Source organism: Catharus ustulatus, chromosome 1, assembly GCF_009819885.2.
Source record: "Catharus ustulatus isolate bCatUst1 chromosome 1, bCatUst1.pri.v2, whole genome shotgun sequence".
Taxonomy (NCBI): Eukaryota; Metazoa; Chordata; class Aves; order Passeriformes; family Turdidae; genus Catharus; species Catharus ustulatus.
This window is the reverse complement of record NC_046221.1, coordinates 80,599,762-80,624,053: the sequence shown is the minus strand read 5'-3', so window position 1 is coordinate 80,624,053 and position 24,292 is coordinate 80,599,762. Positions and strand designations below refer to the sequence as shown.

The window sequence follows — 24,292 nt, the reverse complement described above, 5'->3', positions numbered from 1 at the left end:
TTCTTTTATTTTATAAGTTAAATGGTAATGAATGACACAGCCAGTCAGAGCTATAAAATTCTCTTACAGAGAAATACATCTTTATTTTTTGATACAGACAAGTGGTGAAATAAGATTATGCTATTGGACTAATTATGTAATTGGAAATTATTTCCATCACAAAAATTGAATTTTATATTTCATCAAATAGCAAATAAATAAGTAATCATTATAATTTTCATTGACTGAAATTTTTTTAAAGCACAGAATATTTTGAAAGTAGAGTCAAATACATATTTTTGTGACCAGTTCAAGCATTGTCGTTCAGACTGAAGCAATTTTTTAACTGAAAAGTAAAAGAATATATTTTGGCATTCTGTGAAAAAAAATCGAAATCATTACATTTTGATGAGAAGTGACATAAAGAGTGCATCAATTCTCTAATCCCATCAACATAATTTTTAAAACGTTACATCTACAATCTGAGTAGGATATGTAAGTATCATTTAAATGTTACAGCTAGCCTCCCCCTATTTTGCAATTTTACAGTTTGTGTCTTTTATTAAAATTTTCCCATTACAAATGCTTTCCCACCAACCCAATTTTCTTCTTTAGGTTTAGAAACAAAGTGGAAGAAGAGGTCTGAAAAATCGTTATAAATCTGGTACAAGAAGATGACAGAAGGATCTGCTTTAACTCACTTAAGACTGAAGAGTCACTCTTCATCTACTTGAATTAAAAATATTTAAGACTATATTGGTATGAAGAACAAAGTACATATGATATAGTAAGAAAAATGAGACTATCAAAATCAGTTGGGTGGATGATAATAATAGAACCTGGCTGTTTGGATAACATTTAATTGGATTTATCTACTTTAGTAATTTATCGCTGGACACCATTCTTGATCCCTTTCACAGGCTAACACACAGGTACAACAAATTTAGACAACCCAATAAATTCTCAGTCCTCCTTATGCTTCATAGTTTGGGTAGTTTGGGAGTAATACAGGTCACTGAACAGCATTCTGATAGAGGCTGAAAAGGAATACTAAGTAAACCTTTTTTTTTTTTTTTTTTTTTTTTTTTGCTAAAATATGTATAAACCCTGACTGAAATGGTTACAAATGGAAGTCAAAATAATGGTGATAAGTAATAATAAGTAATTTTTTTTATGTACCTAAGTCAACACAAACACTTCATTGGATCTGAATGAAAACTATTCAAAAACACAAGATACTTACTTGATGACTAACCAAGTCCTTAGGAATATATTTTCCACCAAACAGTCTTGCAAGGTTCCACTGAAGATACCAAAAACCTGATAATTCCGTAGCTTTCACTGAAACAGAACAACAAAGTTTTGAACATGATCAAAAAATACTGTTTTTCTTTGCAGGTTACTTAAGCAAACAGAAAACAGCAAAGACATTGGACCACCCTTTGCAGAAGAACATGTAGATGCTATGATGTTCATCCTGGTAAGTACAACAGAGTGTACAGAGTGTGTACAACAGTAATGAATGGATTTTTATTTTTAAGCAGGTGTTCAAAACTGGAACTCTAATTTAAATAATTAAATGAACAACAGTGGTATTTTCAAGGTTTGTAAGTAGCTTGGGAGTAATGCATAAATTCATATCTCATGCCAAATAGAGGAAAATTATCTAATTTGAAAACCTTTTGAGTAAAATCAAATTAATTACTGTCTTAGACAAGTAAAGAGGCATTGAGTCTGAAACTTCAGAAATCACTAAAAATACCCTAACAAGAAAAATAATCTAGTCCTGCATTAGGACAAATTTAGAGTTAAATCTGTTGTAGAAAATATTTTTCTTTATTTATATACGTTACTTACCAGTCCTTCTCAAATATGCCCCATATAAATATTATCTCAATCTTAATCTATATATATCTATAATCTATAATCTTAAACACTTTCCTTAGTTATTGTCATCTAACTAATATCACAGTATATGATGCAAATAAAAAAGAGTACATCAACCATGAACAACTTGAATAAAGATATATTAAATCACCAAGAAATTACTTTTGCATTGTTTCCATAAGGACCCTACCAGAATATCCAATGATATGCATTCCTAGTTAATGTGAATCCATAAACAGGATCTAGGTATACAATATAAAAACTGAAATAAACTTATCCATCTATTTTTTTTTACTTGATAAGCTTTAATATCTATGATCTATGGCAGAATCTATGGCACTGACACAATCTGGTTTACAAGACAAGTTAGTTTTAAAAAACATGAGACAGAGAATTACTCATTGTACTTGTAATTATACCAGCAAAATATATGTACTTCCTTTATCAGGAAGCTTTGTTAGCTTTACTGAAATGCACTGCTTGTTTTAAAATACTCATGAGTCAGTCAGAAGACATAGGAAAAATACAGGCAAGCCTAACCCTTGTTTTCACACACAGATTTTTTGTTTTGCCCCACAACAAGGGCAAGAAACCTTGCTACTGAAAAGAAAGTTCTCAAATATACCCTAAAGTCCATGAACAAATGTTTGGGTCAAGGTATTATCAGAAATTGCAGAAATGACTCCTCAATAATATCACTTTTACTGTCTCTCATTTGCCTTATTGTAGTATAACTGCTAATTATCAGAAATCTCTAGGAAACCCAGAGAAACTACAAAGAGCAACAGCTAGAAAAGCAAAAGTACCTACCTTGCACAGTGTAAGCCATTTATAAATAAAGTGTCAACTGTTCCAGAACAAGGCTTCTGATCCTTGGTTAAAACTGAAATATATTATCAGTGACATGGTATAATTCCATTTGGGACTGTAATTCTTCCATTCAACAGAAAAAGTATCGGTTTGGATGAGTTTTCTTTTTAAAATATTATGACTTGCAAACTTATCTGTTTTTTTCCACATTCTCTTATCCAGGATTTGTAAATTTGTAAATTTCTTCATTGCTAAATTCTCTGTTTTAAACTGTGCTATCTTTTTCTGCCTTACTTCCACTGATCTCCCCCTTAATATTTCTTTCGGTATTTCACTGGGATAATTGATCTCTTGCTAGGGTTAAAACTACAAGAACTGTTATTGATATCTTTATGAATTATAATTCTATTAAGAATGACAATTGAGTTGTTCTTCGATCCTGATGTGTTTCCTACTAGTATTGATGTTCTGATGAAACACTGAGATGATGAGATATGTAGAAGTCATCATATCACTATTAATAATATATTAAGTTCATATGACTTACATTGTGATTTTAAGTAAATAATATATTATTATTTTATTATTAATATTAGTAACATTAATATTATTTTCCATACTAATCATCAATTGCTGTTGTCATTATTAATTGGTTTTAGAGCTTGTTTCCTCTAAGCTACGATATTCACAGTGAGTGGAACCCAATACATTGAGCCATTGTGATATACTTTTAATTTTTTACTCCTATTAGTGTGTTTTCTTAAGATCCCAACTTTGTCCAAGAATTTTTCTAACTCCTCTACATAATTTCTGTGAATTCACGACCAATTTTTTCTTTTTGATGTGATGTGTAATTAACTACCTGGTATTAGACTGGTAGTGACCTGCATGAACCCTATTTTTTTTTACATGTTTGCAAATGTTCTGCCCAATGGCATAATAAATAAGCTTAATATGCACTATAAATACTGAAAAGTATCATAATAATAAGAAAAAAATCTCTTGGTATACTGAAAATTACAAAATTTTGGTTCAAAGGGAAAATCGACATTAGTGGTCAGCCACCATCTTCTTTTGGACAGACATTCAAAGTGAGAACACATTGTAGGTGAGACTGGCTAAATATAGATGTTTAGTGACATCTAAATGGGACAGTCAGATATAAAACTGGTTTCTACAGTTGACCTTTTGAAATGGTCTTCTGGTCATGAGTAAATATCACAAGACATCTAACATGACATTAAGACAGCTATATCCCACTCAGCTATGTGGTGATGTTTTCAAACCAGATTTGAGATGAGTCCTGAGTATGCCAAGAGCAGTGAAATGAAATCACTAGAGAAATATCTGTCCCTTTTAGAGGGTGACTCCAGGAGGTGGAGTGTCACAGACTCTCTAGAGGAGATTAAAAAATTACAGTGAAATGCTCGAATAGAAAAACATTCTGAGACAACAGGAAAAAATAAATTTAAAAAAAAAAAAAAAAAAAAACAAACAAAACCAAAACCACCACCACCAAAAAAAAATCAACCAAGGAACATTATTAACACAGCAAGCATGCTTTCCCAGAATAATTTCCCCTTGATTACTCAACTGAGTAATATGCTGAACCCTACTGCTAGCTCTGCACTCTGCCTGCCCAAACCCAGTGAAGAATGCAAATCTCCAGCTTTAGAGTGAGCTGTGCTTGCCCTTTAGAGTATGGGATACAAAAAGAGTATCTTAGATATGTCATAGTTCAGTAGCATACACAAAACAACTGGTGACCTGAGAGGAGGTATACAACCACAGACTTTGTAACTCCTCCCTTCTCATTCTCTTTAAAGTGTTATATATTTGAAGATATTTTGTCTTCTAGAGTTCTTAATATTAAAGGTGGTACTTATCTAGAGAAGACAGCTTAATTGCAGAGAACTCATATTCCAGGATTATTTAACATTATTCTAAAAGTAAGTGAGATTAATACTAAAGAATGCACAATAGATTTTTTTTTTTTTTAGTTATGCAAAACACCTACCAGACTTTCAAAGAAAAATTGCCTCAACCCTTACCTCTCACAAGCAAAGCAGTTCTCATTGTTTTGTAAAATTCCTCTTCAAGCAACACCATATATACGTTCAAAAATTGCTAATAAACCAAGGTCATAAAAAGTTATGTAGCAAATTCCTAGTTGCACCCTTCAGTCTGTAAAGTTTATTTACCCTTAGTGAGTTTCGTCTCTAACTACAAGGCCCTGTAATGCAGTGCTGACATTGCCATTAGGCAAATAACAAGCTATTACGTCTCCAGCCTGTGCAGTCTGCATCCCCAACATTTTTAAGATCTCATTTTTTTCACGGGCTCAGCCATCTGCTGTCATCCAAGTGATTTGAGAAACCTGTTCGCCTACATGATCTGCAAATTTCATTGATATTAATACAAATAAAATGCACACATATACCAGGCCACATATTGTTTCTTTGTATTCTCTTATTAGGGATGCTATAAATATATTCCTTTTCCTTGTTTTATGAAATTTTATGGTTGAATTCTGAATTCCATGAAACTGTATGGGTAAATTCCCAGTGAATTTCTTGTGAAGAATTTTAATCCTGTTTGCATTAGACAAAACACAAGTGGAAATCAAGATTCTTAGATTTTTATCACATAAATTCATATGATTGCCACTGTGATTTTAAGAAAATGTTTCCACATGCACTAAAGTATGTACAGGCATGCCTAAACTGATGCATGTTGTGTACCTGAACTTTAGTAAAGCCTTTGAAATTATCTCCCACAGCATTCTTCTTCAAAACAAATCTGGGAGGAATGGTCAATAGTCTAGAGTCCTGTGGAACCTTCCGGAAGGACCTTGACAAGTTGGAGATAGGCAGGGAAGAACTACCTGAAGTTCAACAAAAGAAATTGCAGGGTCCTGCACCTAGAGGGGAGAATAATGCCATGGACCAGGACAGGTTGGGGCCTGACCTTCTGGGAAGCAGCTCTGTGGAGAAGGACCTGAGGATCTGGATGGACAACAAACCATTGGCCGAGAAGGCCAATGGTATCCTGGATTAGGAATAGCATTGCAGATCAAGGAAGTTGATCTGTCTTTCTACTCAACCCTGGTGAAGCCACTTCTGGAGTGTTGTGCCCTGTTCTGGGCTTCTGAATACCAGTGAGACATGGGCCTCCTCGAGCAGGTCCAACAGAGGACTATGAAGATGAGTAAGAGACAGGAACATCTCTGTTATGAGGAGAATGAGTGCATCCTCAGTTTGCAGATGACACCAATTTGGGCAGGAGTGTTGATCTGCATGAGGGTAGGAAGGCTTTGTAGATGGATCTGGAGAAAATGACCTCAAGTTGCATCAAGTTGCATCAGGGGAGGTTTGATTAGATATTGGGAAAAAAATATTCACTGAAAGATTGGTCAGGACAAACCCGGGCAGGAATAGGCTGCCCAGGAAGGTGGAATCACCACCTCAGAAGTGTTTAAAAGATGTGTGGATGTGGCATCTGAGGAGATGGCTTAATGGTGAACAAAGTAGTGCCAGATCTTAGGGGTCTTTTCCAGCCCTAATAACTCTACCATTCTGTGTGGATGCCTAACATAAGGGAGGATGTTAACATGCTCAGCATTAGCTTTGGGATGAACTTGGATGTAACAGCAGATGATTCAGAAGTTTTATTTTTAAATAAAGTTCATATTAGGAGATTTGATAGAAATCAGAGGTGCTACCTTCTGACTAATATCACAAAACATTTCAAGTGCTTCTGGTTTCAATTCTGTATTGTGGAACTATGAAAAAGTTGGTACAGACAAAAAAAAAGAGAAGTTATTGACAGCTATACCTTCTAATTCTCTGCTAAGACTTTTGTTTCTACTGTCTCAAAAGTGAATCATCTATTAAGTCAACATTAGAACTCAGATCTCATTTGTATATGTCTTTCTTTAAGACTTGAAATCTGAACAGGCCAGTATAAGCTGCTCTATCCGAAGGATATAAGAAGGAATTCTCAGTACATCTCTAGCATTAACATTTCTTACAAAGCAACTACTGACATTTTACAAATCTTCAGTGCTAAATGTTTACTAAAACAAAAACTCTAATGGATTTCTACATGCATTACCTTTTAACTCTTTTTCAAGATAATTCTATTATATGGGCAATACTGTCTGCTTGACATCTTAAATATTGAAGAAAAGGTGCAGTGGAGAGCATTTGACAACTCAACAATCAGAATAGGTAAAAACAGTAGTGCTCAGAAAGCTTGCTGAAATGTCTGCATGGTGTTGTTGTTATTTTGTTTGTTTTCATTGTTGATTTAGAAGCCTTACCAGAACAGAGAGAAGACTGACAAAAAAAAACGGTCCTAAAAATGGAGGAAATCGCAAAAGTTAGAACAGGCTTTTTATATGTCTACAATACATGCATTCTCCTTCAGTGGAAACCTGATGAATATTACATAGGAATGAAATTAAACTTGAGCTTGTATACCAGACACAATCAAAACAGTTTTATCATAGCATTATTTCAGTTAGGGGTCTGAGAACTGAGACTAAGAAAGGGAGAAATTATCCAAAAAGGTTGGGGAAAAAATGGCTCCAACACAGAACAATAATAGTATAAAAGAAGATCCCTTAAAATCATCTGTCTGACAGACTCAGAAAGGAGATGTTGACAGATTCACAGCAGTTCCCAAAAATGTAAGTCCTCTTTAACAGGTAGCAATTGGACAATCTGCAGAGTGAATCCAGAGACCAGAAGGCACCTCATCTACTAGGAATGTCCAAAGATTAACAAAAAAAAAAAAAAGAAAAAAATCCAACAGCTTTAAATTGTGAGTGTATTAAGCAAGCAAAAAAGATGCTGTATACTGGAATATAAACATAGTTGAATAGTACAAACAACAACAGTGCATTTGTATTTTGCAACGGTGTGATAGCATAACCACAAAATAGGCAAGTATTCTGCCTAAGCAACTAATGTTTCTAGTGAGTAAGCCATATGAGGAGTGGTTGAGGGAGTTGGGGTTGTTTAGCCTGGAATAAACCAGGCTCAGGGGAGACTTTATTTAGTCTGGCAAGGTGGGGGTTGGCCTCTTCTGCCACAAAACTAGTGACAGGATGAAAGGGCATAGACTCCCCTCCAGGAGAGCTTAGAAATCAGAAGGAATTTCTTCATGGAGAGGGTTGTTAAACACTGGAATGGACTGCTCGGGGAGGTGGTGGAGTCACCACCCTGGGAGTGTTAAAGAAATTATTGGACACGGCAGTGTAGTGCTTTGGTTTTGTTGACAAGGTGCTGATCAGTCAAAGAGTTGAAACTGATGATCTTGGCAGTCTTTTTCAACCATAATGATTCTGTGATTCTGTACAACACTGAAATCAAAAAACAATACGTTTACTTAAAGAAGGACCTAAAGAAATAAAAGTGAACTTCGATGGCATTCTAGTAATTTCTAAAAACATGAAGCACACTATATAATAAAGAAGTAAAATATAATCTATATGAGAATATCTAAAATTCATTAAAAAATCAGAACGCAATCACAAAAAGGGGACTTTTCCAGACACAGATTCTATCAAAGACTGAAACAGGTATGAGTAATAAGACCATTAAATCAACAAATACAGATCCATATTTTGCTGGAATCTGAAATGATATGAATATTCAAATTTAATCACTAGAAGAAGAAAGGGAGTTTAAAATCTTAATGGGAAAATAAGTAGATCTAGAACTGGATTAACTGCCAGCAGTTAAGAGAAAATTACTAGTACAGAAAGAGGGATTTAGGCTGCTAGTAAATTTAGGGAAAGTATCAAAGTGAATCTCTCTAAGAAACAAGATATTGTCAAGAAAAATAATACACCATTTCAGTAATTGTTTATACCAGCAACTTTAAATACTTTAAATATTAGTGCAAGACAAATATACATAAAGGCAGAAAAAGAAGAAAGAAGAAAAAAAAGCAAGAATATCAATTAAAAAACATGGTGAAATGGTAATGTTAATACAGCATTTATTGAATAATAAATACCTTAAGAAAATGAAAAACAAAAATAAATAATAACTATAAATAAGAAGGGATTGTGTGGAAATATTGATTATGAAATTCAGAACAGTTCATATGGACAGAAGAATCAAGAGAATCAAAGTAATTTCAGAAGGAAAAGTAAGGGGTTTTACTGGCAGTTGAATTGTTGAAACCCTCCCTGTCAAATTTTTGCTTTGGATGACTGAATGTTCTCCCCACTCCTTCATTCTTCATTGTGTAGGAGGCAGTGCAGCCCCATACAGATGTAGCCATGCACTCTGGAGGCTGAGCCAACTGCACAGTCATCTTGCCAAAGCAAGCAGAGCCCGAGCATTGGGCTCATTAGCTCACTAGGACAGCTTTAGACTTGATTGCAGCTTTAATGGTTGCACTGAAAATCAGCACAGTTACCTGCAATTTTTACAGTGAGTTAGCACTAACCTTTCCCAGGAAATGGAATTTCTTGAAATACATCACAAAGTTGCTTCATCTCTGAAAACAGTTAACATTTTATTTACCTGTAAGTCACCAGATCAGTAGGGAATATTTTCATAAGTGGTTTTGAAGAGGACACTAAGGAAGACTTGAACATAGAAAATAATTCCACAACTACCTTGAAAGTTGGAAGGGACTAACACTGTGAGGGACATTGTGAAGGACACAGTCTCAATGCCTAAGTCAAACATCCTTATATGTCATCAACACATAAAGAATACATCAAATATGTGAGTCAAGAGGATGGTTCCAGACTTTTCCAGTGGTGCACAGTTACCAGACAAGGAATAATGACCATAAACTGAAATACAAAAAGTTCCCTCAAAACATGAAGAAGAACTTTATATTAAAGAGTGGCAAAGTACAACCAGGTTGTCCAGAGAGGCTGTGGATTCTCCCCCTTCTGAGATATTTCAAATCCACCAGGATATGTTCCTGTACAGGTACAAATCCTATCTCCATTTTTGGCATATATCCCCAAGAGGTTATTTGCATTTTGTACTATCTATATGCCAGAACCATGCTGAGTTTTGTCCAGCAATGAAATGACTTGAGAATTATGACACTTTATCCACAAAACTACACAGACTACAGAGGTACCTAGATAGGTGACATGACAGATATGTTTTCTTGGAGAGACCTGTCAACAGCATTTTTCACTTCATTTCATGTGCCCTTGCAACACTAAACAAACTTTAAAAAAAAGAAAAATCCTTCAAAAGGGATAGCATATAAACATGACATCACTGTTCTATTCAAAATCTTCTGCCATTGTGCTGCCTTTTTCCCAAGCTGCAGATGAAACACAACATAATTTTAGTGAAGAGGTAATACAAGAGTGGATCTTTATTTGAAGGTCTTCAGGGGCAGTCATGGAAAGATGTCCACAAAAGCTCACTCCCAGGGGTGAGTACATTTTTATATGTTTTAGAAAATCAGTATAATTGATAAAAGGCACCAGTTTAGGAAGAAAAGTGATGTCAGGACTCCTGCTCAATCAAACCCTTTCTCTGGAGCCCCCCTCAGCACTAGCTGCACTTTGTCTAGGAGAACGGACCTCCAAGAGTTGTTCTGGGCCTTGGTTCCCAGAAAGAACCAAGAGGGCACTGGGGCCTTGTACCCCCCGGGACTTGGTGCTCTGGAATTTGTTTTCTCTTTCTGCCTAGGAAAAGGTCATGGAAAATCATTGGGAAAACTAGCTACTAATAAAACAGGCTACAGAGCTACAACTATATGTGTGAAGAATACAGAATACATATTAAAGGAAAAAAAGGCAAAACCCAAACGGCATCCATTGCTGGATTAAATTACTTGGGTAAAACAACACTTGGTCAATCGTGATGCTTTTATTTTAATATGGCAATGAAATGTTCCTGCTAAAATTATTAGTTATGAGTAATGGCAAAGATGGCTCTTGATAAATTTTCATTACCATATTTAGCTGTATGCTATAAAAAATTGTACCTACTTTTGTATCTAAAATCAATATTCATCTCAACTAGAAAGGAACAGCAACAAACACCTGCAGCACTTGCTCAAGGACAAATGAGGCAAATCAAACTTATTTCTTTTAAAATGTTTCAGACTCAAATTTGTATCAGAAAGCAGCATCAATCTATCTGGCTAGCAAACACATTCTCTGAACAAGTACAACAGAACCTTCCTGAAAATCTGGGACAATTTGGAGATTTTACAGTTTTTGGTTCTAATCTCTCACACTGTTATAGAAAGACTTTCAGTAGCCAAAAAATGCTTATGATTTAATTTAAAACATATATTTATGTATGTCTACATCACATGAATCTATGTATTTCCATGTACATGGAAATATTCAGGCTTAAGAAAATACCAAGAAGAATTGTGTCCTGAAAGACCATAGATTTAACCTGTTTATTAACCAAACAACAAACAAAAAAACCAAAACAAAACTAAGCACCCCCCTCACAGTACCTAAACAACACAGTAATTTTATTTATTTTGTCATTTAATAGAAAAGCTAGTAAGAATTTCCCCCCTAAAAAAGCTCTTAAGAGCAAAAAGAAAAAAAAAAAGAAAGGAATCTAATAAATTGGACTACATAGAGAAGGGAAGGGGAAGATAAAAATGTGATGAGGCATAGTGTTATTCAAAAACAAAAGCCCTGTTCTCCAAGAACATTTTTCATTGTATAACTAAATCATTGTTTGGTAGACTGACTAAATCGTCACATATGACAGAGTAAGTGCTTTTCAAGTTGTTAGTTTATAGAAACAGATCTTTCATATTGATTCCTATATGTGACACCAGCTTATTTACAGAAGAGAGACAAGAGATTGGTTTTCTCTTTCTCCCTATCTCAGTTTCTCCTTCTTTCTTGGTGTTATGATCACTGTGTATTGCTACACAAACAAAAGAAGGGAAATTCAATTGATATAGTTACCAGAAAATTCTGCTTTGTACAAATGCTCAGGAGCAGCAGCTACTTCCATTAGGCAGGTGGATAAACTACGATCCTATTTTTGCCAGGAGTGTAATAATGAGAGTCTGAGTGAACACTGCTTTTTCAGACAATGCTCATTTTAATGGTAATGACAACAGTCCTTATAAGAAATTAGGTGAATTATATGAGTAGGCTTGAGTCACTTGTGAATAAATTACAGTAATTCCACGACGCACTGGATTATAAGGCGCACCTCCAGGAATCGACAAATTTCCAAACTTTGTCCATATATAAGGTGCACCGGAATATAAGGCACACTTTTTGTTTTTTGCAGCAAGGATCTGCGCGCAACAAAGTAATGAATTAATAACAATCCCGCCAGCCGTGCTGTCTTGTGTTACAATACAGGATGTGATCAAAGTATCTATTCTATCACCATCTGTTGTGACCAGGTGGGACAGTGATCCTTTATCTCTGTGGGAGATATTCTGCTAATGGGCCATCCATTGAAACCAGTAGGACATTGTTCATTATCTTTGCACCCCCATCCTTCCTCCAGGGAGTTACCTTCTGCTAATGGCCCACTGAATCCCACTGTGAGACTGATAAAATTACAGTAATTTCACAACTATAAGGCGCACTCTTGTGACTAAAATTTTGGCCCAAACCCGGAAGTGCGCCTTATAGTTCGGTGTGCCTTATATATGGACAAAATTCGGAAATTTGCGAACCCGGAAGTGTGAGCCACAAGCTGCAGGGGGAGCCGGCAGGGCCGCGGCTGCCAGGTGGAGGCAGGGTCGGGGACTCACAGGGCCGCGGCTGCTGGGTGCAGGAGAGCCCAGGGGCCTGTGGCTGCCAGGTACAGGCGGGCCCAGGGGCCTGCAGCTCTGTGGCTGCCTGGGAAAGGCGAGCCTGGGGGCTCGTGGCTGTTGGGTGCAGGGGGGCCCAGGGGCCTACGGTGCCACGGCTGCCGGGTGGAGGCGGGGCTTCAGCCAGCAACCACGCGGGGGAAACCGGTGGCGGATCCTCATTGCAAAAAAAAGTGCAGCTTATATTCTGGTGTGCCTTATATATTGGCAAAAGTTCACAAATTTTCCAACACCCAGGACTGCGCCTTATAATCCGGGGCACCTTATAGTCGTGAAATTACTGTACTTTATCCCATTGAAAGTTGCTCCAGACAGGGGGAAGAGCCCAGCCTTTCCTACCTAGATAAAAACTGAAATTCTAGGACACCAAGTTGCCTTCTTTTCCCTGGACTCCAGAGGAAATCTGGACTTTTTTTCCATATCATTGCTGGACCTTCGAAGGGAGGCTGCACCCTCCTAGAAGACCACTACTTCAACTGAACCACATCTGTCACTGCAGGAGGACTGTAGCCACCATTGAATGGGACTGCTACCAACACCATGTCTGACGGGGTGTCACTCCGACCGGGTGTCAGGCTGTACTCTGTGTCTTAGTTTGGAGGACAGGTGGCTGCTGAGAAAGGCAGGAGCCTCTCTTTGAAATGGAGAATGTAAACCCCCTCCCTCCAAATTATTATAATTTTGAAATCAAGGGGCTTTCAGGAAAGATATGGGAATTAGGAATGACAGTTCTTTACTAGGAAAATTAAAATAGAAATACAGTACTACAAAGAAACAAACTCCAAACCCTGACAAAGTCAGAGTACAACCTGGCACCCCATCAGGCAGGGTGTTGGAAGCAGTTTGATTAAATAGTGCCTGCAGTCTTCTTGCAGTGACAGTTGTGGTTTAGTTGAAGCAGTGGTCCTGTAAAAGGTGCAGTTTCCTTCCAGAGGTCTAGTAGTGATGTGGAGAAATCTCTTTTTTTTCTAGAGTCCAGTAGAGAAAGGGTTACTCGGTGTCCTAGAATTTCAGTTTTTATCTAGGCAAGAAAGGCTTGGCTCTCCCCCCTGGTTGGAGCAACTCTCAATGGGATAAAGTAATTTTATCAGTCACACAGTGGGACTCAATGGGCCATTAGCAGAAGATAACTCCCCTGAGAAAGAATGGGGGGTGCAAAGATAAAGCCTGCCTGGTTTCAATGGATGGCCCATTAGCAGAGTATCTCCCACAGAGATAAGGATCACTGCCCCACCTGGTCACAACCAATAGTGATAGAAAAGATCCTTTGATCACATCCTGTATTGTAACCCAAGACACTTTGTCAGTGTTTGGGGTTTGTTTCTTTGTAGTGGTTTACAGCTTGCACTTCTGGATTTGTAAGTTTCTGAACTTTGTCCATATATAAGGCGCACCGGACTATAAGGCTCACTTCCGGGTTCAGACCGAAATTTTAGTCAAAAGGGTGCGCCTTATAGTCGTGAAATTACTGTATGCGTATAAGTCATCCATGTAGTGAAACTGAAGTCACCAAAACTGCTGAAGACTGTGGGAGATTACAGAGTTCTTTCTACTGGAAAGAGTATGATCTTTCCTTTGACTTATCATGCAGGGAAAACAGTTTTGTGCCTGTGAATTGAAAACCAGAAACTGGCTGTCCTGAATGTTTTAACATATAAAACATTTACGTTATAGATCTTGCAAGTTCTTTGTAGCACCAAGAATAATTTCCATTAATTCACTAGAACAGTAGATAGAACAACTCATTAGAATGGTATACAGAAAAATAAAACAACAACGAAACTACAGTGTGAATGATACACATTAATACAGTGTAATGGCTTAAATAAAGGAAGGAAAATGCTCCACTTTGGCCATATTGGTTGAAGACCGAGTTCTTCACTAAGGTCTCCTTTCTTTCTGTTTAATAAAACTCTTAACACTGATTTCAGTGCTACAATCATGCCAAAATAGAATATTGTACATTCAGGGATCATATTGTTTCATATGAAATGTGCTTTTCTATATCACAATGGTAAAAAAAAAAATCAAAACAATATTATTCCACATTACTGTTATTGCACTATCAAATACTTTCAATTAGAAAATTTATTGATAATTATTAAGCTTTCATCAAATGTTATTAACTGGAAAAAGTCCTGTAACCTTTGTTGAGCTAACATTTGTCAGACAAAAGATTATTTTCAATAATCCTTTAGTATTATTATATTACACTGAATAGTAAGTGCAGCTGAAAGATTACAGTTTTATTGTGTGAACCATACAAACACATGTATTATCCAGAAAGAAGAAGATAGAGAAGGATGGAGAAGGGTTCGCTTCTTAAATGGGAATGCATATATTGTTCATGTCACAGGACACAAACCTTATTAGGTAAATCAAAACTACAGTAATTTCACGAATACAAGCCGCTCCAATTTGACAAAAATTTTGGTGGAAACCCGCAAGTGTGGCTAATACTCTGGGGCGGCTAATATGTGAATAATTTTCTGGCATTTACAACCCCAGACGTGCCAGCCAGGGTGCCGAGCCAAGCACCTGCCAGTAAAAGCCGGCATTCTGCGATTGTTACAGTGTTACTGTGTTGCCCTGGCTCCCTGCAGGCAGCACGGGGGGCGGGGAGAGAGGCGGGAGAGCTCTCTTCCCTCCTCTGCCGCAGCCCAGGGGAGGAGGGGGGAGGGCGCACGCCGTCATTGCCGTGGCTCGGGGAGCCGACGGGGGCCCTGCGCCACCATTGCCGCGGCCCGGGGAGGATGGAGGGGTGGGGGCCGCCATTGCCGCGGCTCCGGGAGCCGACAGGAGCCCCGCACAGCCATTGCCGTGGTCCGGGGAGGGGGGGGAAGTGCACGCCGACATTGCCACGGCTCGGGGAGCGCACGGGAGCCCCGTGCAGCCATTGCCGTGGCTCGGGGAGGAGGCGGGGTGCTTTGTCCGTGCCCACCGCTGGCGCCACGGGCGCAGGAAAGCTCCGTCCCCACCCGCCGCCGCTGCCGTAGGAGTGGGGGAAGCTCCGTCCCTGCCTGCCACCGCGGGGCAGCGCCGACCCGGGGTGACCGAGCCCAGTGGTAGCGGCAGCCAGCCCCGAGTGGCACCACCGAGCTGGGCCACCTGGCCCCGTCAGCAGCCCCTAGCGGGCCGAGCCTGCACAGCCTTAACTCAGCCAGTAAACCCCGCCCTCCCGTGGTTCTGTTACTAATTGCACACGCGTCCTCGCTGCGAACGACAGAGCGGCTTATATTCGGGTGCGGCTTATTTATGGACAAAAACCAAAATATTTGCCAACACCCAGAGATGCGGCTTATACTCAGTGCGGCTTGTATTCGTGAATTTACTGTAATTAGATCTAAAGACTCAGTAAATTAAAATGACATTAAATATTACTGTTTAACAACTCACAGAGCAAAAAGCAACCTGAGTACTTCTACACTGAAGTTAGATAAAATACAAAGAGAAGAAACCTCTCTATTATTTCTCTCCTCCCTTGGATCCTGGAGAAGGGTCTGGTTATCTTTTTTATCTTTTTTTTATTATTATTTTTTTATTTTTTCACAAAACAAAGGTGCTGATAAGGAGAAAGGAAATCAGGTCATACCCAGACTCCCTTCTCTGCTTTTGAAGGCTCAGGATGAGAAGGAAAAAATAGCAATTACTTTTTTTTGTTAGTTTGTGCTATCTTTATAAGAATATATAATAAAACAGCACACTTTTTTAAAATTAGAAACACTTTATATAAAAATCAAAACTGTATAGTTAACTAGATTTTTACAAATTATCACTTAATGACATAAGCTTTCATTTAAACTGCACAGAGAGTAATGTGAGATCTTGTTTTTCCTTATTTGTTACAATGCTGACTATGACAATGACTTTAAAGAGTTTCAAGTTGTGTTTCTAACTGGATCTTTTAAAATTTCATGTTAACTTGCAACTTCCTTTGTAATTTATATATCTCTTTCTCTAACTGATAAGGTTTCTATGACTACTTTTTATCTTTGCAAATGGTCAATTCACTTCTACATAGTCAGAAAACAGTCTCTATTTGTAGCAAGCAGTCAAATCTATCAGCATGAAGTATTACAAGCAAAATAGTTAAAACACTAAGTTGTAACTATGAAAATTATTAGAAAATTAGATTTGGAAGATTGTCCTACAGTACTCTGATACTATCCTCATGTTAGAAACTTAAGCTGACTTCAGTGGGAACTACAATCATTGAGTTCCATGTACAATTAGACAAATTAATTTTAAATGCGGTATCAATTTTAATATTATTTATTTTAAAATACCTCCGAAAACATGTGCTGCACTTTCAGAGACAAAAATGCTAACACATCTCTGGAACAACTGCAGAGCCATCTGGATGATCCTGTTTGTGCTGTAGGCATGCACAACTACTGCACTTCCACTGTCTAATCTTTCCTTATATAGAGCTGCAGCTGCTTCACAGCTGCTGAGGAAACAACTTCATCAGCACACACAAGGTCCCCAGAGGTCTTCACCTGGTCTAGTCTGTGTGGCATGTTTTATTTTAAAGCCTAGGAAGAATGCTGTTGGCACCAAACTCTATGTCACCCACACAGCGCTTTCAGACTGTCTTGGCTTCCATTTTCCATTACAGTGATCAGAATGGGAAACCTCCTGAGCCTTTCTGCTACAAAGCTGTAAAGAAGCCTTTTGAGTGCTGGTCCCATAAGTTGCTGATAACAAGGCTTGCAACCTGCTAGCAATCCTCCTGAAATTGCACTGTTTATATCCTCCTCCCTGCATCAACATGAACTTTAAAATAGGGGGTATCTTGAGAGCCTATGCCTAATGACAAGTCTATCAAATGAATTGCATGTGTTCCTAGTTCCAAAGCAAAAAAGAAAGCAGAAATAATTTCTTGACATACGTAGATATAGGGGATAGGTTTTAATGTACGTGCTGGTTGCGTTTCCTACATATTATATTACACCAGGTAATATATCTTCGTCTTCAGTTTATTCACTACATGGCTCTTATTTGCCCAAGGAGACCATCTTTTATATATAGTACTCCCAATAAACACTGTTAATGGTAGGTTCAGGTCTGGGACAGGAAGTCAAGGGAATTAAGTTGCACTGGAAACCTTCCCAAATGCCAGGATGCTCACATGTAAGCCAATATTTCCCAGTGTTAACCATTTCATTTTCATTCAGTTAAACAAAGAAAGTGGATGCATATATATTACATTAATATTTTTTTTCTGTGAATAAATATAAATAAGACATTTACAAAATAATTATAATTCTTTACAAAGGAAATACTGCAGCAGGTGAAATCTTTATAATGACTGATTTCTTTCCAATATGTGATACTCTCATCCACTATTCAGCACCCTTTAGACTTCTCTTCTTCCTTAAAACCACCTTTGTCATTCTTCCCTGGGATTGTTCATAGAGCTCAGCTGAAAATCCATACTGTAGTTCTATAAAACTCTGCTGAGAAGAATCTATGTATTCACCATCTGTGGTCTCTATAAGTGTCACACCAATGTGACAGCAAAGTCTAAGTTTAGATGAAGTGCCTGTTTCTAAACTGGATAATAAAAGGTCTATGTCCAAACTCTGCAATTTCTTATTATGTAATGGGCTGTGAAGTCATTGCCTGTTCACTTCTCCCTCAAGTAACCATCATGTCACCTTACAGTGAGATACTCCACACCAATACTATTATTTGTATTAAAAATATCTCTGGAAATTAAAATAAAATTATTAAACTTCTTAAAAATATTAAACTTTATTAAATAAAATTATTAAACTTTTAATTAGACATGAAAATCATAATAATCTCCTGAATTATTATTATTATGCATTACTTAGTGGTTTAACAAACTACGTCATTATGTTTTCCCTCTACTTTTCTGCATTTTATTACAGGAAGCACATAAAGTAACACCTTTATGTGACAGTTTTGGGATCCATTGTTATGAAAGGTACTACCTATTCATCTGCAGTATCAAGAAAATACTTTATTGCAATGTATTTTTCACAAGTATTTGATTAGTTGAAACTGATGTTAACCAGTGTGACTGCCTTTCTTTTTCCTAGTTCAATCTGGATTTTAGAGTGCTGCCTATGGTGCTTTATCATTTATGCTGAAGTAATGGAAGCATGTGTGATACACATGATAAATCAGATTGGGCAGATATTTAACAAAATTTGTTCTAAAATTGTTATGACAATGTCTTCTCTAATCTCCCTATTAAGTGAAGGGAAAAAAACCAGTTTATCTTAACTGCCACCAGTTAATTCCAATTTACTTCACTGAGCAGTAATGTGAATGAGTATATTGGCTTACAAAACAAAGAGGAAAAGAAGAAACCATCAGAAGAGATTAAAGAATAGGAATGTCTCATGGTATCATCACTAGTTTAAATACAGACTGGAATAATGGCATTACAACAACAGTTTAGACTTGAATATATAATGCAAAATTTCAAAAATTCAGAATGAGTGGAATTGCTATGTCAATTTCCTGATTTAATACCATAAAACCTGACAACTTAGAAAATAGAAAAATATAAACGCCTTTGAAACTTTACATGTTTGGGTAAAATATGAGTACAGAAAGGAGAATACTGTGCCCTGGTACAGATTAAAAGAGACAATATGTGATTATAAAAACTAATTTTAAGTTGAACATGTATAAAAGAAAACATGAGGAAGACTGGATTTAGTTCATGAAATAAAATCATACACCTAGTGTAAAAATAACTGCGAGCTCTCCTTTGATAGCATAATTTGAAGTTAAGCACAACAAAGAATGAACTATATTGAAATTAAATAATCACAATTTTTTTTAAAAAAATTTGAAACTTGAGTACTGGAGTCTTAACTAATGCTAAAATCTTCTTGCATGACACTGAAGATTGATACTATACTAAGAGCCACTGAGTCTGAGCAGCATCAGCCAACAGCATGAAGTAAAACATTTCAAGCACTTACTGGAAACCTTTCCAGTTTTGCCAGCATAATAAATCTGTGCAATCTCTGACCTGAGAGACTGTTGATGAGTTGTTACTAAACAAACAAACTAAACCTAACAAAAAACCTAACCCAAACCTAAAAACCTACACAAAAGCAACACATAAATGTCAGGAAAGAACATAGCACAACTTGTCTAACCAAATAAACCTACTAAACTTGATACTTAAGAAGACTGATTCTAGTTACATCAGACAAAATGCAGAGCTTATTCTTTCAGACCATCACAGAACTGACTAGGCTGGAAAAGACCTTTGAGATAGTAGAATTCAACCCATGAGCTAACACCATCTTCTCAGACAGACCATGGCACTGGCTACATCCAGTCTTTTCTTTTACAGCTCTGGGGATAGTGACTACCACCTCCTTGAGCAATGCATTCCAGTGCCCAATCACCCTTTCTTTGTGAAGAAAAAGCACGCACTGAGCCCAGCTAATTTTGGATCGTCTTACACAATGAGACATCTCCCATATGCAGAAGCAAAGAGAACCAGAAGTACTCCTACAATTACAGATTATATACTGTACATCTCTAAATAAGAGACTACATCTCACAGTGATCCCTAGTGCTCCCAAATCTGAATGTATTCCCCATCCACAAAACTCAGTATCACAGGATATCAACAATTAATCTTTCTAATCTGTGATTTATCATCTACAGCTAACTTGTCATGAAATCCATAACAAAGATAATGAGAAACAATTTTGAGAACAAACTGCAGGTATACCCAGTTAAAAGATATTCTTTTAGGACAATATCAGATGAAACAAATCTCAGAGATGCAGCCAAGACCCAATTCACTGAGTTTGAAAAACCAAAAAGCAAGTGTGTCAGATAAATTTATTAAAAGCTGAACTGAAAATCAGTTGTATCTCTTGTACCCAACCTCTCCATTTACCTGTATACTACCAGAAGAACTCTATAAGAGTCTTCTGCAGAAACCTAGAATCACCTGATTTTACAACACAGCAAACAATAAAATCTGTGACAGATGAAGAGTGTAAACAGTCTTCTTTCTTTTCACTGCAACCTGTTTTCCTGGTCTGCCTTCAAGCCAAGGAAACCTGCTGGGTCTCCTTGTGCCTGCCTCTCTTATGCCTGCCTGAAAGACTATCTCCTTAACTGCTCTTGGCATTGAGTTTAGCTAAAGAGTTCATAATCTGAAGTGTCAAGTTTGAAATATTGCAGGGCATTTTCATTGCAAAGAATAATGTTTCTTCTTGGAGGTATGAATTAGTCTAAATCACTATCTTTTTTCCGATTTATTTTCTTTTATTCTGTAGCATGTAGATAAACCTGACATAATAATTCTTGTAGAGATTTGAAATAAGACATAAGGTACAAGAAAGGCACATTTAATTGCAGGCGTAGTGAACACAAAAAAACTGAGCCATCAGCTTATATGTGGGAACCAAAAAGAAGCGTTATGTAAATCTCTGGATAAATAAGGGGCACCTAATAGAGTAGAAATAACAGTCAGTTTATGAAAGTAGTTGGAGCACTAAAACAAATAAGGCAATACAATTATTGGGAGGACAAGTTTGCTTAGAGACAATTCTCTCTTGCTGTGAACCATTTACAAGAAAGTTAAAACTAGGCAAGGTGAAGTAAAAGGCAGAACAAGATCAATTTCATTTCATTTCCACAAAGTGAAGCAACATTTCAAATTGTCATAAACCACTTGTTGTTAATTGCCATTATTGATCACTTTAGTTATGCAGTTGTGCTCCAGATAGTCTCTGCTACTCAACTGTGCTGTATCATGAGACATGCTTTGATTCATGCATTCTTAAATTGAAACTGAGCCTCTCATTTTCAATGTCTATGTACTATACCTAGCCCACAGTTAAAGTCTTCTTGGCCCAGTTGTTAAGCTTCTCTTCACCTGTCCTGAACAAATTTTCCTTCTCTATTTAGAATAACCCACCAGTGAAAACAAAAAACCCCTCATCTGATTCTCCCATTCTCAGGGACATTGTGAAACACCCTAAAAATTGATTCCTACAGCAAAGTAAGCTGACAAGTCAGTAACAACATTCATTTAAGAATGTTTTTCTTCATGGAAAGTTGCTTTGAATTTTTTGAATGATTTCACTTATTAATATACAGCGGTGGAACTTGAAGACTGCAATACTTTTTTGCTACTTGATTTCTAGAATCAAAATGGACTTGGAGATGTCAGAAGTGCTGCACATTTTCATGGTCTTTCTGAATACATTAACACAAAGCTAGGGCAAAGCCTGAGTTTCAAGATTTTAAGAAGTCATTCTGACCAAAGACAACTTACTGAGTTGAAATTTAGATATGCATTCAAGCTTAAACCTCCAACAAACATCCAGTCAAGCAAACAGAACATACAGGGCTCTTATGATTGAAGTAAAATTCACACCAAGTATGTTATCATTATACAGAACATGCTTGTGCAAACAGAGCACATTGCAATGACTGTTATGAATTTAAATACATGCTGAGATACTTGGACAGAAATCCTGTCTTGGATTGAAGACAAAAAGCAGGGCAAAACCTATAAAAAAGAGGCACTGACACGTGAGTAAAGGAACAGCTGCTAGGTGAGGTAAACATCTGCTACTAACCTACTGGGGTTATAAAGAAAATACATTACATTTAGATTTGATTCTGCTAAACAAGAAAACGTCACTTGAGCAAGCACTCAACACAACACAAATAACTGAATATGTTTTTCCTATGTAAAAGTTAAAAATGAGTGTAATTCTCGGTGGTAAGGTTGGAACTACAAAAAAAACAGGAAAAAAATAATTCATATATGTCACTAAAAATACTGAGAATTAGGCTGCTCTCCACTTCTAGCATTCCAGAGTATCTGAGGAAGAAAATACACATTTTGGGTTGGTTGAGGACTTATAACCATTTTTAACAGTGAAAAAATATTTTCTTTTGAAATATTTGAGTAAAAATTGTTTCATTTTTTCTCCAAAGTAGAAGAAAACATGCACCTGTCACATAAATCTAAGTGTGTAAGACATTTTTATTTTGGGGTGGATTGACTTCATGGCAAACTCAGGTATGTTTTGGTATAACTTTCCAGAGTAGTTAAAAACCTTACTAATCCTAACAACATCTCTTAAAATTTCTCACTGAGTCACACGGCTGTTGCACACTAGTAGGTGAAGAAAGATTACAGATTAGCGCTGATGTTCTGGTGTACAAGGACAGCTTCTACTTTGTGTCTCTACTGAATGGCAAACAGCTCACTGAGCTAGATTTGAATTGGATATCTTGTACTAAACTCACCAAAGTTCCTTTTGCCATGAGTAACTATACATACTTCAGAGGTCAATGTCTCATCTCCAGCCTAATCTGTAACATAACAGAAGTGGAGAATTTCAGCTCATGGTCACAGAAATAACCAGAAATTCGAGACTCTGTGAAGCATGAAACCTGACACAATTAAAGGACATCTCTTCAGTAGAGTTAGGATTTCATGCAGAGGGGTTAATCAGGATTAGATTCATCTACTCATTCTTTGTTAAATTATCCTACTGACATGCATGGAAAGAATATTGTTCAATAAAGGTTATTAGTCTTCATCAGTTTTACCTCAGCATCCAAAAACCCTGAAAATAAAGTTTGGGCTTTAAAATTTGAATGTTAATGAATAGAGGTTGCTTACAAAGATGTGAGTCCCAATTTACATAAATAATTCTAATCAAGTCATACACAAAGCATTTCTTTCACACCTTTACATCTTTAACAGCAAAGACAGTGTGAGTATGTGTACAGATTGTCTTTATCAGGAATCACAACATACAGATATACCTTCTTCAACCACATTCTTTGTTATTTAATAACTTAATCAGGCTGGCATTTCCTCTTCTGCTTTCACTGTGTCAGACAGAAAGTTGTGCATGCAATGCACTAGCCCACAGTGAATCCAACATTTTTAAAGCAGTATTTTATTTTAATTCAGAAATATACTCAGTAGACTAAATGACTGCAGATGTTTTCTTAACATCTTCAGTTTTTTGATGTTTAATGGACAAATATTTAATTTAATTTTTGCTAATAATAAAAACAAAATGTCATCGCTACATTTGCTTTTCCAGAGTAAAGGGAAATGTTGCCACATGACCAGTATAAATGAGTACATATATTTAGGACTTTCAAATAGCTGCAGAGATAAGAGAACTCGTTGCAACACCATTATGAGGACACCATTTATATGCGAGGGAAAATGTAATTTTCAAGTTAGTGTCAAACTGGTTTTTAAATTTAGTCATCTAAATGCAGTGTTCCTCTATTCTATGGTATGTAAGAAATGTATCTTTTTCTGGTAGCAGAGAATTTCAGAGCTTGTTTTGCAGGGTTTGTTTTTTTTTTTACACATAAAACCAACCATGTTTCCCATTTTAAGAAGAAAATGAATTTTCATTCATTCTTCATGTATAAGAATTTTTTTAAAGTTTTTATTTTTAATGAGGACATATCAATTACCAGACATAGAGTTGTAATCCATGTACTGAACTGAGTTTTAGCTTTTCAAAGAATAAGAAATATATTTTTTTCCCCTAGTTTCCTGCTGTATTACATGTTCTCCTAAGAGCTGTACCATAAAAGGAAAGAACAAGGTTAAATTTCTCATTAAACATTAATTCAAGATTTAGCTCCTGAATAAAATAATTCTTGATTCTTTAGCAAATTTGCACAGTGCCCCTGAGGTATCACAGCCCATTTAAACTGGAACTAGCAATAATAGCTTTATATGTATATCTGCATATCTATATTAACACATTAAGGTCAAATTACAGTATCTCAAGTGCTATTAGTA

General features: G+C 36.8%; 1 protein-coding gene and 1 long non-coding RNA gene across 8 annotated transcripts in view; one reads left to right on the top strand and one right to left on the bottom strand.

Moving 5' to 3' along the window:
• LOC116997641 (guanine nucleotide exchange factor subunit RIC1-like) overlaps nt 1-1,495 on the top strand; it is a 161,897-nt gene extending 160,402 nt beyond the window's left edge. Inside the window, exons 1-2 of one of the 2 annotated variants that reach the window (XR_004418215.1) lie at nt 599-738; nt 1,378-1,495. Coding sequence is in view for 1 of the 2 variants with exons in the window: in XM_033062650.1 (XP_032918541.1) it covers nt 1,378-1,439 (62 nt within the window). In the remaining variant the exon portion in view is untranslated. Of the gene's footprint in view, nt 1-598; nt 739-1,377 lie in introns of those variants that run through there. The other variant, XM_033062650.1, reaches the window with a different exon arrangement.
• The window catches only part of LOC116997646, a 346,453-nt gene that overhangs the window by 234,955 nt on the left and 87,206 nt on the right, over nt 1-24,292 (bottom strand). For all 6 annotated transcript variants that reach the window (XR_004418216.1, XR_004418217.1, XR_004418219.1 and 3 more), the window contains exon 2: nt 1,223-1,320. This is a non-coding gene — a long non-coding RNA (uncharacterized LOC116997646). The remainder of the gene's footprint in view (nt 1-1,222; nt 1,321-24,292) is intronic.